The sequence below is a fragment of the Polyodon spathula genome, chromosome 2 (genome assembly GCF_017654505.1).
Source record: "Polyodon spathula isolate WHYD16114869_AA chromosome 2, ASM1765450v1, whole genome shotgun sequence".
In the NCBI taxonomy this organism is placed as follows: Eukaryota; Metazoa; Chordata; class Actinopteri; order Acipenseriformes; family Polyodontidae; genus Polyodon; species Polyodon spathula.
Window position 1 is genome coordinate 40,690,046 of NC_054535.1, and position 15,686 is coordinate 40,705,731.

General features: G+C 35.8%; 1 protein-coding gene across 1 annotated transcript in view; it reads right to left on the reverse strand.

The window, feature by feature from the left end:
* LOC121296422 (bifunctional 3'-phosphoadenosine 5'-phosphosulfate synthase 1) overlaps nucleotides 1-13,393 on the reverse strand; it is a 36,531-nt gene extending 23,138 nt beyond the window's left edge. Inside the window, exons 1-5 of the mRNA XM_041221984.1 lie at nucleotides 13,157-13,393; nucleotides 10,041-10,155; nucleotides 5,368-5,603; nucleotides 3,543-3,681; nucleotides 2,901-3,019 (exon numbers count right to left, since the gene is read on the reverse strand). Of these exons, the coding sequence (XP_041077918.1) occupies nucleotides 2,901-3,019; nucleotides 3,543-3,681; nucleotides 5,368-5,603; nucleotides 10,041-10,155; nucleotides 13,157-13,216 (669 nt within the window). The 5' untranslated portion in view covers nucleotides 13,217-13,393. The remainder of the gene's footprint in view (nucleotides 1-2,900; nucleotides 3,020-3,542; nucleotides 3,682-5,367; nucleotides 5,604-10,040; nucleotides 10,156-13,156) is intronic.
* Nucleotides 13,394-15,686: the final 2,293 nt, after the last annotated feature.

Sequence of the window (15,686 nt, forward strand, 5' to 3'; positions counted from 1 at the left end):
CTTCCGTCCTTAACTGGCATGCTGTTCAAACTGCAGGTTCCACATATTTACTGTAGACAGTGCTCAGGTCACCCTTTATTGCTACCTGCTCCGCATCTCCTGCCTTTTGACCTAAAAAGGTTATTTTTATCCCTTCTGGCACACCTCTTTACTATTTTGTTTTCTCACAGCAGATTTTCTCTAGCTGCTTCATTCTTCCCTACTTGGTCTTTAGTATTTGTCTGAGCTTTACACATTCTTCAATTCTGTTCCATGTATCTACCAACAACCATTATTTCTAGGACTGTTTCTGGTATCCCAGAGTTTTCTTACTGACTTCACTGTAAAGTGGTCCAGGCTTCTTCTACAGATTCATTCCTCAGGGCGCTGAACCTATTCCTGAGTTTTATGGTGAACTTGGCTTTTATTTTAGGGTCTAGTAACTTGCTGACATTTAACTTTTTCCTACCTACCTCTTGTTTCTCCTAAGCTTGAGGGTCAAAGTTCCTACAAGTAATATATGATTATGCATCTGTATTTTTCAATCACTTGTTGGAGTAATTCATAAAGGCTATTCTTGTCTTCTTCACCTGCTTCTTTTACTGGAGCATAACACTGTACTATACTTAGCTTTGAATCTTGCTCCGATAAGTTGATTGCTAATAGGTTCCCACTTGAGTAGACTATCAGTCTTATCCTTGCTAATGAGAATTGCTACTTTATAAGGAACCTGTTGGAGGTTCACCAGTCTTCTGCAAACCTGATTTTGGTTTGATTCGTAATGGTTAGGACTGGGATTTAGTCACGGTGGTTGCGGGTGTCACGGATTTCGTGACTTTTACTAGTGTCCACGATTTCTGCTGATGTGCGTGACTTGCAGGGATGTCAATAAATTGTGTTTAATCTGTATGATTATATTGGAAAGTGTTTCTTATTAACATTACATTCCACATTTTAAAAAAAACAACAAAATCATTTATCAATTCAAATAAATAACACTTTTTTTTTTGTTCCTGGGTAGTAAGTGTTATTTCCTAATTCCTTATGCCTCAAAAGTATAGAAAATGGCTATTATTCTTTTAGTTCTTTTAGTAGTTTTTCAACATTTACGATTATACTGTATTTACAGTATAATCGTAAATCTCAAAACTCCTCACTTCTAAATCTTTTGTATTACTTTAGTATAAATACATGTTAATTTGGATTCATATGTTGTTTTTTTCTGACTTTATGTGAACGAAAAGACACACATTTGCCCATTTTTCCATTGGAAATAGTGATATTTTGAAATATCACTGTCCTAGTCACAAAAGCAAAGTTTGTGGGTAATAATAGCCATTTTCTATACTTTTGAGGCATAAGCAATTAGGAAATAACACTTACTACCCAGGAACTAAAATTGTGTTACATAGTGTAATTACATGTTTTGAACTAGCTTCGACACCATACTTTTCTCAGGTGCCATTGCAGCCCTTGACACTGACAAAAATGAGAAAAACGGCTAATATCAGCGCAAAAGCAAGATATGCACACTATCCAAAAAACGTGTTTCACGAAAGCTGAGGTTTATTGTTTTGCTCATCTTGAAATGTACCAGTGGATTACACTTGTGAATCAAGCTGCAATAAACATTTGGAGACACTGTCCCACAAACGGAAGAGAGAGGCAATCCGAAAACAGGAAAGAACGGCAACTGCAGAAAAAAGTGTCAGAGATGTTTCAAGTCAAAACAGATGAACAACTTCATAGACGAATAGAGCATTTAAAGCTTATTGAAGCTTTCTGTACAGCAAACATGCCCCTGCATGCAACTGACAACATGGCTCTGAAGAAGTATTTGGAATGTAACATGAAAAACGTTGGAATTACACCAACTGCTTCTCAGCTATAAAAATGATACTCGTTGAAGGTATCTGAAAAGCATGTCATGGAGATAAAAGATAAACAAAGCTTGTGTGTAGCTCATCTGCTGAACCTAGCTGGTGATGTGTGAAGTAAAAAACTTAAGTGAACAACTTGGTTGTAGCTGTGAAACAAGCATTTACAGCCTGCCCCGCTCGCAAAGCTCGCCTACGTATGCACCTACAGGATAAAAGGAAAGAATCCATGCATTCTACCCAGTAGAGTCATAACACACTGGAACAGTTGGTTCGAGCCAGCTTTGTTTCACTTAAACCACACACAGGACTAACTTTCATTTTTTGAAGAAAGGGATCGTCCCACAGTTCATGCATCGGGGATTTACTTGATTTGTGCCAGTCACCAGTTGCCCTTGAAGAGCTAAGCATCTTACAGCAGTATGCACCTCGTATCATGCATATCTTGACAAAATACAAGGTGTCTGTGATTCATTCACATAGTGTGACCAATGACATGCGTGACCTTGCAATGTGGGGAAGAGAACGTTGAAATAAGGTTTCCGACACTTGATGTAGTTGCTACCAGGTGCTTGACAGGACCAGTAAATAGTGTTGATGTTTAAGTAGCAAAAATCTATTTTGTATAGCCGAGATGCTAGCCCAACGAAAACGTTAAAGTAACTGCTAATAACGTAGGAGACACCACTACTCTGGCCTCTCACCCAGAAACTGTCTTACTTGGTACAACCTACTTGGAGAATACATTCCTGCCACCACAGCTTTAGGGATCGTCGAGAATCGCAAGCTCAATCCCCACATGAAGATAGTGTCTCATAAGAACATAAGAACATAAGAAAGTTTACAAATGAGAGGAGGCCATTCGGCCCATCTTGCTCGTTTGGTTGTTAGTAGCTTATTGATCCCAAAATCTCATCAAGCAGCTTCTTGAAGGATCCCAGGGTGTCAGCTTCAACAACATTACTGGGGAGTTGATTCCAGACCCTCACAATGGGTCTCATGGGGGGGGGGGGTCACTGCTGGAAGACAGTAAAACATCCTTACCTTTTCTTGCAAAAGGTCAATAACCTGCTGGATACATTCATTTACACTAGAGGAATCAGTCTTTAACACCAGTTCAGGGGCTTCTGGCGTTTCATATTCAGAGTCAATGCCAGTAAAACCTGTAAAGGGAGAAAAGTACATGAGGCTTCCCAATTCTCCAAATATACACTTTTATTCAACAGTTATACACATGTCACTTCCACTGCAAATACTGTACTGTAAGGTTCTTTTCACGAAATGGAAAATGTAGGTCTAAATAAAATGGAAAATAATATCCCCTCATTTGTAGCACATATTCACAGACAGAGACAGGGCAGCAACACTATGTAAAGTGATAGGTAATTGTGATTAATTTGCATGTTCAAAGTAAAGCCATTATTTTGTGGTTGGCTTTCTTTGGTTATTATATAAAATTACCACTTATCAAACACACGGTTTAACAAACTATATATTGTATAATATTATCACCTTGTTGTTTAAAATGTCATCACAATGGTTCTCTATGTATATGTAAAACTGTAGTGTGACATAGGGAGAGGCACCTCCATATAACAATACCTAATTTCAAAAAAAAAAAAAAAAAAAAAAAAAAAAAAAGTTGCTGCCTTGTCAAAACCAAGAGAGGACGTTAAAGAGGCCTACCTCTTATTTCTCCTGCCCTGGCCCTTTTATATAATCCTTTGACATCCCTCTGTTCACAAACATCCAATGGAGCATCAACAAACACCTCGAAGAATGGCAGGCCTGTAGCTTCATGGATCTTCCTGGCATTCACACGGTCCTGAATTAAAAAAAAAATAAAAAAATAAAAATAAATGCAGGCCATGACAAGAGCAAACTAAAACAATGTGTAACCATGGGGGCATTTAATGTTTATTTGTAAGATTCTACAAAATGTTATACAAACACTTTTGTACCCTAATATTTCTAATTTAGTGAATATTACCATAGAAATATGAACAAAACATGGCTATCATAACACAGCTACAGCCATTGTGTGACCTAAACCCCACCCCATCTAATCAAGACAATTTGAGCCTCACTAGGCATAACTTTTGTTTTACACAATTTCACTGCTGTGTTTAAAAGGTCAAAAATGCATATAGCAAAGTGAAGTGTTTTTCTTGTGAATAGGGCACTTGCTTTAAAATTATGTGAATGTATGGTTCAACATAACTATAAACAACCACATAAAGCTGAAATAAAATTAAAGAAATACCTAGAATCTGTATTCTGGTATCTAAAGCCATTATTTTACACAGGCATTTTTAATAATCATATTATCTAGAACATTTCATTGTTAAGCCATGAAACATTTTTAACTTGAACGGTAACCTTTACCCATTCTGAACCAAACCAGTAGGGCTGAGTTCGAAGGTTTGTTCGCTAGCCAGGAATTCAAAAGTAGTTTTAAACCTTCGAAGGTTTGTCAGGAGGCATTCATGGACTACATGTTTTGTTTTGTTTTTTTTTCTCTGTTAATAGAAAAGGTTTAACAATGTGTGAATACTATAAATCACATATTAAATGTCACTCACATGAAAAATTTGATCTTTTGGTTTGTATAATGCGTTTTACTTAAACAAAGGTTGTTGTATTAAAATCCACTACCAAATCATTATACATAGCAACTCTATATGTTGCCGCTGCTGTGTATTCTAACAGAGTATATTATGCCAAAGCACTGGTGGTGGGGTACCTATAGCAGTTGTAATGTTTCCTTAAAACATGTACTGAATACCTAGTGTACAAGACAGTGTAACATAATTCAGGCAGAACCTGAATTTCTTTATTCGCCATCTCGACAGCAAAGCGTTGTATAGTAAGCTGTACTGAAAGAAATGTCTCAAAACCCCTTCTGCTGTATGGGATTTTTTTTGTTTAATGCCCAGACGACCAAAAAAAAAAAAAAAAGCAGAATGCAAAGTGTGCAAGCGACTGTTGATGTATCACGGAGGCACAACCAATCTCTGAGGTCACTTGACAAGCGTAAGTTCCTGTTGTTGTTAATAATAATAATAATAATAGTAGTCATAGTAGTAGTAGTCGTCGTATTATTACTACTACTATTACTAATACTATTATCTGTATTAGTAGTAAAATGTGACTGACAACCTGCTTAGAACGGTGACTGCTAAATAAAGCTGCAGTTGTTGCTGCTGCAATGCAAGCTTACTGTATACAGTATATCGCAAGCAGCATCAATTGTGTATTTAAATTATAAAAACATGATTACTGTTCTATACAATGTATTTTAAAATGACAAGTGACTGTTTTATTCAATGTATATGGCTTTCCTTAAAAATAGGATTTTCAATCAAATATAAACTAGTAGCTCTGGTGACGTCACCAGTAAATTATGCAAATTAGTACCATTGAAGGTTCGAACCTTCCTTCAGTAATGTTTTCAGAAACTTCAAAGGTCAAAATGTACTCTTCATTGCAGCCCTACAAATCAGAATCTTACCCTGTTGTATGGAGAAATAAAACTGGCAATGCAAACAAGACCCGCATCTGCAAAAAGCCTGGCCACTTCAGCAATCCGGCGGATATTTTCTTCTCGGTCTTCTGGAGTGAAACCAAGATTTTTGTTCAGACCTTGGCGGATATTGTCGCCATCCAGAGTGTAGCAGGGAATGCCATGGCAAACCAAATGCTCCTCTATAGCCATGCTCACCGTGGTCTTGCCTGCTCCAGACAGACCTGACAGGCAAAAACAAAAAACAAGAACAACCATAACTATAAAGCACTGAACTGTAAAAACAGGTACAGATATAACAAAAGAAACCAGCAAGGCACCCAATCCTGGATCCAGGCTCCAATCTTGATCTTCTGACGTGTTGGGTTGTCCTAAAAAGGATCAGGATCCTTTTTAGGACAACCCAACTTGTGAGCTTGTCCTAATGATTTTGTGTGTGTGTGTGTGTGTGTGTCTTATAATATATATATATATATATATATATATATATATATATATATATATATATATATATATATATATATATATATATATATATATATATATAGTAAGGTAGCAAGGAGGGGGTTAAAATCCTTCCCTGCCAAAACATGTGAAAATGCAACTGTCTTAATTGTTTTATTGGTCAGTAATCCCCTGCACCTGGTGTTAGTTGGAAATTAGAGCCAGGTGCAGGGTATTTAAGAGAGATAGGCAGTTTGTTCAGGGCTGCTGTGCGTAGGGAGGCAGAAGGTGTGGTCTGCTTCCAAGCAGTCAAGGTAAAGTGCTGTAGGAAACCTGTGTGAGTTTTATGTTTTTGGGTACCGGTAAACAGCTTAGCTGTCCGGGATAGTAGTGAGGGAGTCCTGTGTGTAACATTTAGTGCTCCAAAGAAGGAGATAGGTGTTTGTTTGTTTTGTTTTGTTTGATTTTTGATTGGTGTTTATTAAAAGTGCGCATCAGCGCTTAAAAATCCATTTCTGTTTCCTGGGTCTATTTTAAAAGGGGCAATGAACCGTGAAAGGATCTTTCACAATATAGTATATATCTTATGTATACATTATATACTATAATATGTATATGTATACTATATTTTATAATATATATATTATACATATATATACTATATATATATATATATATATATGTGTGTATTATATATAATATAATATATACATATAATATATATAGATATATATATATATATATATATGTATATATATATACATATATATATGTTATATAAATATATATATATATATATATATATATATATATATATATATATATGAATGAACTTCAACTACAAAGTCTTATTCGTAACCTGTAAAGTGACAGCAGGTTTACTGTGTTATAGCATGCTGCAATCCTTTATTTTGCATCACATAAACAGGATTAGAAACTAACGCTCGCCCATTTACCTGATGTCTGTGTCTCAGTAGTCCTGAGTGTCAAAGACATCTCATCAAAAGCTTGACAATTACTGCACACCATAAATACCTCTGATTTTAAAGCTAACAGTGCTTTTGAGAACAGCTCACATCCTTGAAAAGCATGCATGACCGTATTCTGATTTTGAATGGATGTGTGACCTGGATGAGGCAAAAGGATTAAATGTGGGGAAAAACTACAGAAATTCTAAACAGGCACAGTAGTGTACACACGCTATTGTGAGGAACCACAGTCCAGCCCAGTTAACCAGAATGGCCACTGCTAAATATTTCTCAGTTATCTTGGACAGTTCCACAGAAGAAGTAATATGCTAGGTGAAGTAGGCCTATTACTAGTACATTAGTTTTTCAGCATAGAACGCAGTATTTTTTAGCTGTTTTTTACTTTTTTTTTCCATTGGTGCAGCTGCCATGTTCAGTTTCAGCAGAGGCTTGTGATTGAAGTCACATGATGAATAAACTCAACATGTACATGGTATGTTTTCAACTACTCTTACACACTTAAATGTGTATTTTCGACTAAATTAATATTTTGAGTCAATCTTTACCACTTTTAAAACGCTTGATGATATTTCTAAAATGGTCTTTTTTTTAAAAAGGGAAATAAAACAAAAACCATCAAAGTGTGAGTATTGTGATTTTTATTTATGTTTACCGGAGCATTTATACTTTTAAATAATTCTGAAAGATTGTGGTTCACTTATTATTATTCTATTATACGACACATTCCAAACTGTAAAGTTCATGAGCAGCACTGTCCATAGAGGTAGAAACGACAGTTTTAAAACATTCGATCTGAAGCAAGATCGAAATAGGATCAGATTCTGAGCCGAAACTGAACTTAGGATCAGCACAATATCGAAAAGCATCAAGCTTATTTATTGATTAAAAGTAGCAAGCCTATTGATTTCCATTATCCCTTGGGGTCCGCTGTAAGTGGAGTGCACCTGTAGTACTGTGTTGGTATAACAAGTGTTTTTAAAAAGTACTTTCAGCTTCCATTCATCCAGATGTAGCTTCAACTTCAAATCGCAGTGTTAGACAACAATGTAAACACCACCAAGCTACCAACAGTAAGTTCCAAACTTTAAAACATGCTCTTGTTGATTACACGTAAGAACTCAACTTTATTAGGACTATATTGTGTTCTAGGCATCATATTACGACAATGTACGTTATGGCAATTGTTTACTTATTAAGTTTTAAAATGTCTATTAAAACATGGCCTAAAGTTTTTGGAAAATGTATAAACGTTCCGTAATTAAATATAAATAGAGATGCAATGTACTTAAACACCCAACACAATTTTAAATGAGCAACATTTGTGATTAATTTGGTGTATTGTGTAAAAAGTTATTTTTACTAATGTTATGTCTACTTACTTGTACAAGACAACATTGTTTTTGTTTTTAAGGTTTACTATTTCAGTTTAATATGAAACATTAAAATGCATTTAGACCATTAGAAATCTTACTGTAAAGACATTAGTAAATAAAACTTTTTTTTTTTGGACATAAAGTGCTTTGCATACAGTAACCTGGATTTACATTGTTTGGCTTATATCAGTCCATCCGTTTGCCATTTCTTCGTAACATTACTGTGCTCTCAGGATGTATACAAATTTGACAGTCGGGATCTTTAAACTATGCGCCACTGATGTTGATTTAAGAGTGAGTTCCAATGTTTCTTAAGAAAATACAAAGTCCTTATGTTCAATTAATAATAGGTTTATTATAATACATGCATGTAATCACGTCCCAAGCACAGAATATACAGATTCCAAGTTATTACGACTTTACAAGATGTTAAATACCCCTTAACACAGGGCGGTTCCCCTCCCGTTTCTGGTGCGTAACCAATGGTAAAGTGACCTGTTAATGGGTGTTGGCATTTTCACGTGCCCCCCACCCAGCCAAAGCCTGCAATTCAAAGGGTTCTTTGAAATTCAAAGTAACCAGATCTTATCCTGTTTCCCCAGATAGACAGGGTGTTGGAGGTGTGTGAGATTACTGTTGGAAAGATAGTTAAGGATTTATTCCTTCTTACTGTAAGTTAAGAACGTCCGCCCATGTTGTTGCATGATCGGAACAAAAAAGTTCAGGTTTCTTAATACCCAGAAATGAAAGAAATGTGTGTGTGTGTGTGTGTGTGTGTGTGTGTGTACCCCAACTGAGCCGTGTTCAAAAGGTGCGATGATGTGTGTTTGAGGTAGCCTTGTAAATGGCTTGTCAGCAAGAAATCACCGTTTATGTTAACCAGCTATTGTTGTGTTTATTATTTTGGGTGTGTCAGTTAACTCCCCCCCTTCCCACTTCCTCTGCTAATCCTTATGAACTAACAGAACATAGACTTGTGAATTTAGTCGCTCAAGCGCACAGAATGTGCACTGTAAACAGACAGATCATAAACCAAGCAGAATAATATCTGCTGTTATTTCTTTTTTCCATGTTACAACAACCATGTATGTTAGCTTCTCACTGCTTAATTTCCCTAGTTACGGCGTGTGCAGCTCCAAGATTGGATCAAGACTACGGATCAATGAAGCCACTTAGTAAAACCCCTTTGCATGATCCCACTCCAGTGATCCCAGATCCAATTTGTTTTTTTGATCTCGTTAGTACAACCAGCCCCAGGTGATTATGTTTATAGATCTCATAATGGTCCTACATTATTGAAAAGAGGTTAAAGGTGCAGTGTTAGTCTACACAGCTGTGAATAGGTTAATTATTTGTACATGTTGTTCAGTCACATAATTGTACATGACAAAAGCATAGAGAAAGTTAGAATAAAGTATACTTGGGGAACGCTGGGGTATACCACATGAAGAAGTTGAAAAATATTTCTCAAAGAATAAGTATTTCTACTAAAACAGACAACTTTTCATGTAAAACAAATACAATTTTGTATTTTGATATTCTAAATAATTTAAAAAAAAAAAGGAATTACACACATGGTGCTTTTAAATATTTATACGGATTAATAGTGATAAGCTTGCCAAGATTGTAAGATCAACTGGAGCTAGACCATGGGTGTTAGGTTGACTTACTTTACAACAATGGAACTGATTGAGTGCCAGGGAGGAGCACTTGAGTTTTCCAAATTAATTTCCCTCCTATACAGATTTCACAGAAATCATGCTGGAATTGATTGAACTTAGTTATATGAAAATTAGACTGTTGATTATTAACAACTATATTTTTTTTACTAGTACAATAACACCACATAAAATACCTGTTAGCCACACTGTACAACCACGAAATCCACCTCTTGTTCCAACCACTTGGCCACGTTTGTTTCTGCTGACATGGTGTGCCTGATAGGTCACATTGGTTGCTCTTTGCATTCCCTGAAAAAAAACACGTATCAAATTAAAAGAGAATCAAGTATAATAAGGCATTTAAAAAAAAAAAAAAAAAAAAAAGTTTTGTAAATAATCTATTACTAAAAGTGCTTTTCACAATCCCAGTATTATACAAAAACAGAACAATCTTAGTGCCAAACAAGATGTTTAGCGAGTACCAAAACAATCTTTGTCAGTATTTTCATGCACAAATCTTTCAACTCTAGACTCCTACATTGTTAGGGGTCTGTCAAAAACTATCAAATATCACTAATTTTGACCCCTGAGGAAACGCAATAACTAAAATATGCTTGTGAAAAACAGTTCACACAGATTTACTGTATATATCATAGTTATCCATCAATGGGCCAGTTTCCATGCAGGGCTATTTACACGTGAAGAGGCAATGCGCGTGCATGTTTGGGAGAATTACTCATGCGAACCAGGTTTGTGGCCGAAAAAAACAGCCAAAGAGAGGGATAGGGTAAATTTAATTTACTTGCGTGAATGAATAAAAACACAGGAAAACCATGCCCATTTCACATGGAAACCCTAGTTTCATGTGAAGATGTAAATTAGCTTGTTTGTCCTTATGAGAGACAGCAGTAAATATTGCAAGGGAACTGGTCAGTTGTTACTGTGTGTTCCAAGGACAGCTGAAAGTAGGTGGTTTTACAGTTAGCAGTGGTATATTTTACCTTAAATAATAATGGGGGCAGCTTTTTTATTGTTGTTTTTTTGCTATGTGTCTTTTCTGTCATGCTGTATATCTCAAGTGGGTTTAGAGTTTCTATAAAACCACTTACAAATATACCATGACCTGTGGTGTACACTTGTTATCGTATTAAAGCAGCTGAGAATACACTTGATGTAAAAACTACGCTAAAAGTTAAACACAAAGAGCAAGTGGGCTGCTTAAAAGTCTGTAACTCAATGAATTCCTGTACTTTTTTTGATCCCAGCAATGTCTGAAGGCAACGCGTGTCTGGCCAGCATGTTAATAAATATAACTGGTGAACTGAGCCAACTCAATCCCCCAAAACAGCGCGACAAACATTTACCAACAAGTTGTTGATGCCCTCTCAGAACTGAACAAATAAAATTGCAAATGAACGTATTGTGTTTTGTTTGCATCATTAACATTTAATAAGACGGTAAATCCAACTTATAAGAAAGGAGAGCATCTCTGACAGCACGAGCCTCCTCATATCACTGCTGTCCAATTGAAACTGACAGCTGAGGTAACCTTCCCCCTGTCTGTCTCACAGGTATTGATTCCTGAACATCTAATTTTGTTGTTGACAAGAGTTTGTGCAGGATACCAAAGGCAGTGGCAATTATGGGAACTAACTCATGCTGCACTTAAGTCTGTTTCATCAGTATCCGCCACCTCCCTTTCAAGTGCCCATTACCCATATTTGCCCAAGCGTGGTGTTAAAGGCTTTCTCAGCAGCAGTCAGCCGTCCGGAAAGACACTAGGGTTTCTTAAGCCAGGAAAGTAGTATATGCAGCATCACATGATCCCCTATATGCTGTATTGCCTGAATGAAAGGGAAATATATAATGTATTTGCCGGTTTTCAGCCATGGCGATCTGCAATACCTGTTGATCAGTTTCATTTTATACCATTAATTTTTAATTAATGAGTCATAAGATAAATTAGTTAAAACAACATTCACTACTATGACATGACACACCACTAAAGACATGAAAAACAATTTGGGCAAGAGCAGTACAACATATTATTAAACAACCAGACACAAGGTATTTAGAAATAGCAGCTTAGATCCTCTCGTGTACCAGTTCTCTGTGTGTGCATGGAAACAATACTTTCACAAGCCATCTGCGAAAACAGCAAGAGAACTTTACTCCTAGCTAATTTACACATCAAACCCCCACCTTTCCCCTTCATTTACATAACATCGGGTGAAAAGCCCTGTTTTCAAGTAAAATAAACGGAGCGAATGGAAACCCGAAAAAGCATTTTGCATGAGATATTTCTCAAGCAAATGCCTCAAGCAAAAAAAAAAACATGCATAGAAACTCCACCATTCAGAACTACAAAAAAAACCCTGGACTCAAGAATATGTTGTAACACAAAGAAACTTAATACACATTCTGCAACAAAAAATGTTTCTCAATATTTTCATAAAAGCTTGTCAGAGCTCACAATCTACTGGTTTTATAAAAGCCATTACTTTGTATAATATCATACCATAACTCATGTAACCACACTGACTTAACCACTCATTTCAGGGTGCGTTGTTTATTTTGTCATTTAGTCTATGTATTGGCTTCCTTTGCATGATGGCACTTGGTACCATTACCATTTTGGGTCTTTTACCTTTGTTTTGAATTCTCTGTCCTAGGCATGTTTAATTCTCTAGTTTACATTTTACTGTTGACTTTAAACTTTTTTTTTTTTTTTTTTTTTTTTTTACCGTTTTAGATTTGTTTTGATTAGCTTTATTATACAAAATTATTCGGATTTTCTTCATTGTCTTTAAATACAATAACTGGGAAATGGTTATTGTTATATAAAAGACTAATTGGATTGTTCTTATTTTTAATAGTTTCTATTGTGCTTTCGTATCCAAAACAGCCCTTATTCTTTAAGTGTACCGGTATGTAAATATCATATTGTTTAAGATGTGTTTTTTAAACTACTGCTTTAATAAAAAGGAACATGAAATAGAAAGTTACAACTACGCGGGCCTGTTTTCAACGATGTGGAACTATCAAGTAACTTGCAAGAAAACTAGTTCATATTAAGAATGAATGTAGCCTGCAGGTAAAGCTTTTCAATCTCGAAATTCAAATAATTACCAAGCTTAAACGCTGCCTCTGTGTCGGGACACATAGTGTAATAACAAAGGAAATAGATATATTTTGGAACACTTCGGTCCACACTGCTAGAAAGTAAATACTGAAATCGTACACGCCATCACTGTGTGTGTGTGTGTGTGTGTGTGATGACGAAAGCGAAAACGGGATACTCAAGACTCACCCAGTTCTTCACAGTGTTGTTCAGTTTCGCTTTCTTGTGAGAACCTCCAGGAGTCTCCATGGCAGCGTTTAGCAGTGTAGAATTGTAACAATTTCAACGTATGCACAAGTACAGTATCAGTATTGTGTTCTTTTCTTACAATAACACACTACCCACTCGCCTCTGAACGAGATGAGCTGGAATGTAAAGGACTGAAATTACAGTGAGTTTAACATCGGAAGTGAGGTTTTAGCCTGTGGGGGTGAGTTTAACATCGGAAGTGAGGTTTTAGCCGGGGGGGGGGGGGGGGGGGTTAGTCTTCACTGTAGGCGTTCAGGTTCTATTATATATTTTTTCATTTACTGCTGTAAAAAATGTAACACAGTAAATGTAACACAATTTTAGATATTATATTACTAAACTTGAAAAAAAAAAAAAACATACTAATCTGTTAACAAATGAAGACACGTCATCTCTAGATTACATAAAATACACAAACACGTTTTCTGGTTTGTGTGGAACTCTGGCAGGATAATCGACGTGGCAGAAAACAAATGTTGCCTCTGGCACTACTCTGAACTAAAAAAAAAACCTTAGTCCAGAAATTGTGTGTGTGTGTGAATCCAATTAAAAAGACATCGAAAAGATTTTAGAATGAAAAGTAGATGCTTGACTTCGCCACGAGGTGGTACAGTCTGCAAAGGCAAAGGAAGTGTCGCGTCAATGGCGTTGAAATGGCTTCTGGGAAGTGTAGTTTTACATTAACTGTAGTTGTTGATGTTTCCTGTAACATTAAAAGTCATATACAGCAATTTTAAACTGAAGATTTTTGCCACCTCAAAAAAAAAATACAACAAAAAAAAACGTATTATTATGATAATCTGTTGAAAGTATTGTCACCTTACACTAATTATACCACAATTCAAAGTAACAGATTAAGGACAATAATTTATTAAACTATAACTGCTTAATAATAATAATATTAGTTTTCGGTTTTAATTGATAAAATACCCCTGATACAATGCGAGTATAACCCTGATATACACCTTATATCTCACATTGATTTGTTCTGAATTCTTTATACTCATCCCAACTACTGAGTGGCAGCAAATACAGTAGGGGCCTATATGAAAAGCGAGAGCCCTGAAAAAAACAATTTACATATAACTTGAAAATAGCTAAAAATAAGTACCGGAAAACAGAACCCTAGATATTAACCATGTGTCCAATACTTTTTTTTTTTTTTTTTTTTTTATCGTGGTTGAGGAAAAGTGGGTATTTTTCTTCCAGTAAGTCTTACAAAACTGGCCTACTCAACAAAAAGTCTGAACTCTTAAATGGTACATCAGGACCTTTTTATTTTATTGTTACATTTTCCCATGTGTTGCTACAACTGTTTACGTAAGGTGTGTGTATTTTATATATATATATACACACACACACACACACATTTTTACCACTTTTTAAAAACTTTTAAATTGCATTCCCTGCCTCAAGATGGCTTGACATATACCCGCATGGACCTCTCAATCACATATGTCACTGAGATGGATTTACCAGTGAGCAGGAGGAGGATGGAAAATGTAGTTCTGAGAGGTCCATGCGGGTAATAATAATAATAATAATAATAATAATAATAATAATAATAATAATAATGAACACATTCTAGCAATTTCATAAATAATTTTTATAAAAAAAAACAAACATATTTCATTTAAGGTATTTGTTTATGGCAAAAGTATTGGCATCCCTGCTTTAGTATTTTGTGTGATCTCATTTTGTTTTTATTGTGGCTTGCAGACATCTATTATAATTCTTAACCAGTATGTTACATCTTGTTGGAGAAATCTGGTCCCATTCTCTCTTGCATATGTCCTTCAGCTCAGAAAGACTGGATACACAATGCTTAGCTGCAGCTTTTCCAGTGAAGAATTCCAGTGAATCTAACCACATGGTTTGGGTTGTTGTCGATTTGGAAGATAAACTTTCTGCCAGTCAGCCTATGCTCAGATGGTATCATTGTACTTTGTAGAATGTCTTGATACATGGATGCATTCAGTCGATCTTCAATCACATCGATGCCTCCAGTACCTGAACAGCTAAAACACCCCCACATTATAATCTAACCGATTCCACGTTTATATGCATGTACAAGGTTTTCTTCATTGAAGGTTTTCTTATTTTTTCTCCAAATGTGGTACATTTTGGGGGAAATGTTATATTTTAGTCTGATTGAACTAAATCATGTTGTTGAATAATGCTTCAGATTCCTGTTCATATTTCTTGGCCTTATTAATTTGCTTTAAAAGTGGTTTGCAATGAGGTCTATGTGTACAACTGTTCCATGTTCAGGTGCTTCTATACAGTTATTTCTTGCACTATTATGTCTGATGCTTCTAAATCATGCTTTAAGTCCTGTTAATCCCATCATTTTCTTTGGCCGTTCACTTCTTGCAATTGTTTCAGTTGAATGTGTTCTGTGGTACTTCTTGATTATTGCTCTGATTGTGGATTTTGGTATTACATATTTCTTTGATATTGTTCTGTAGCC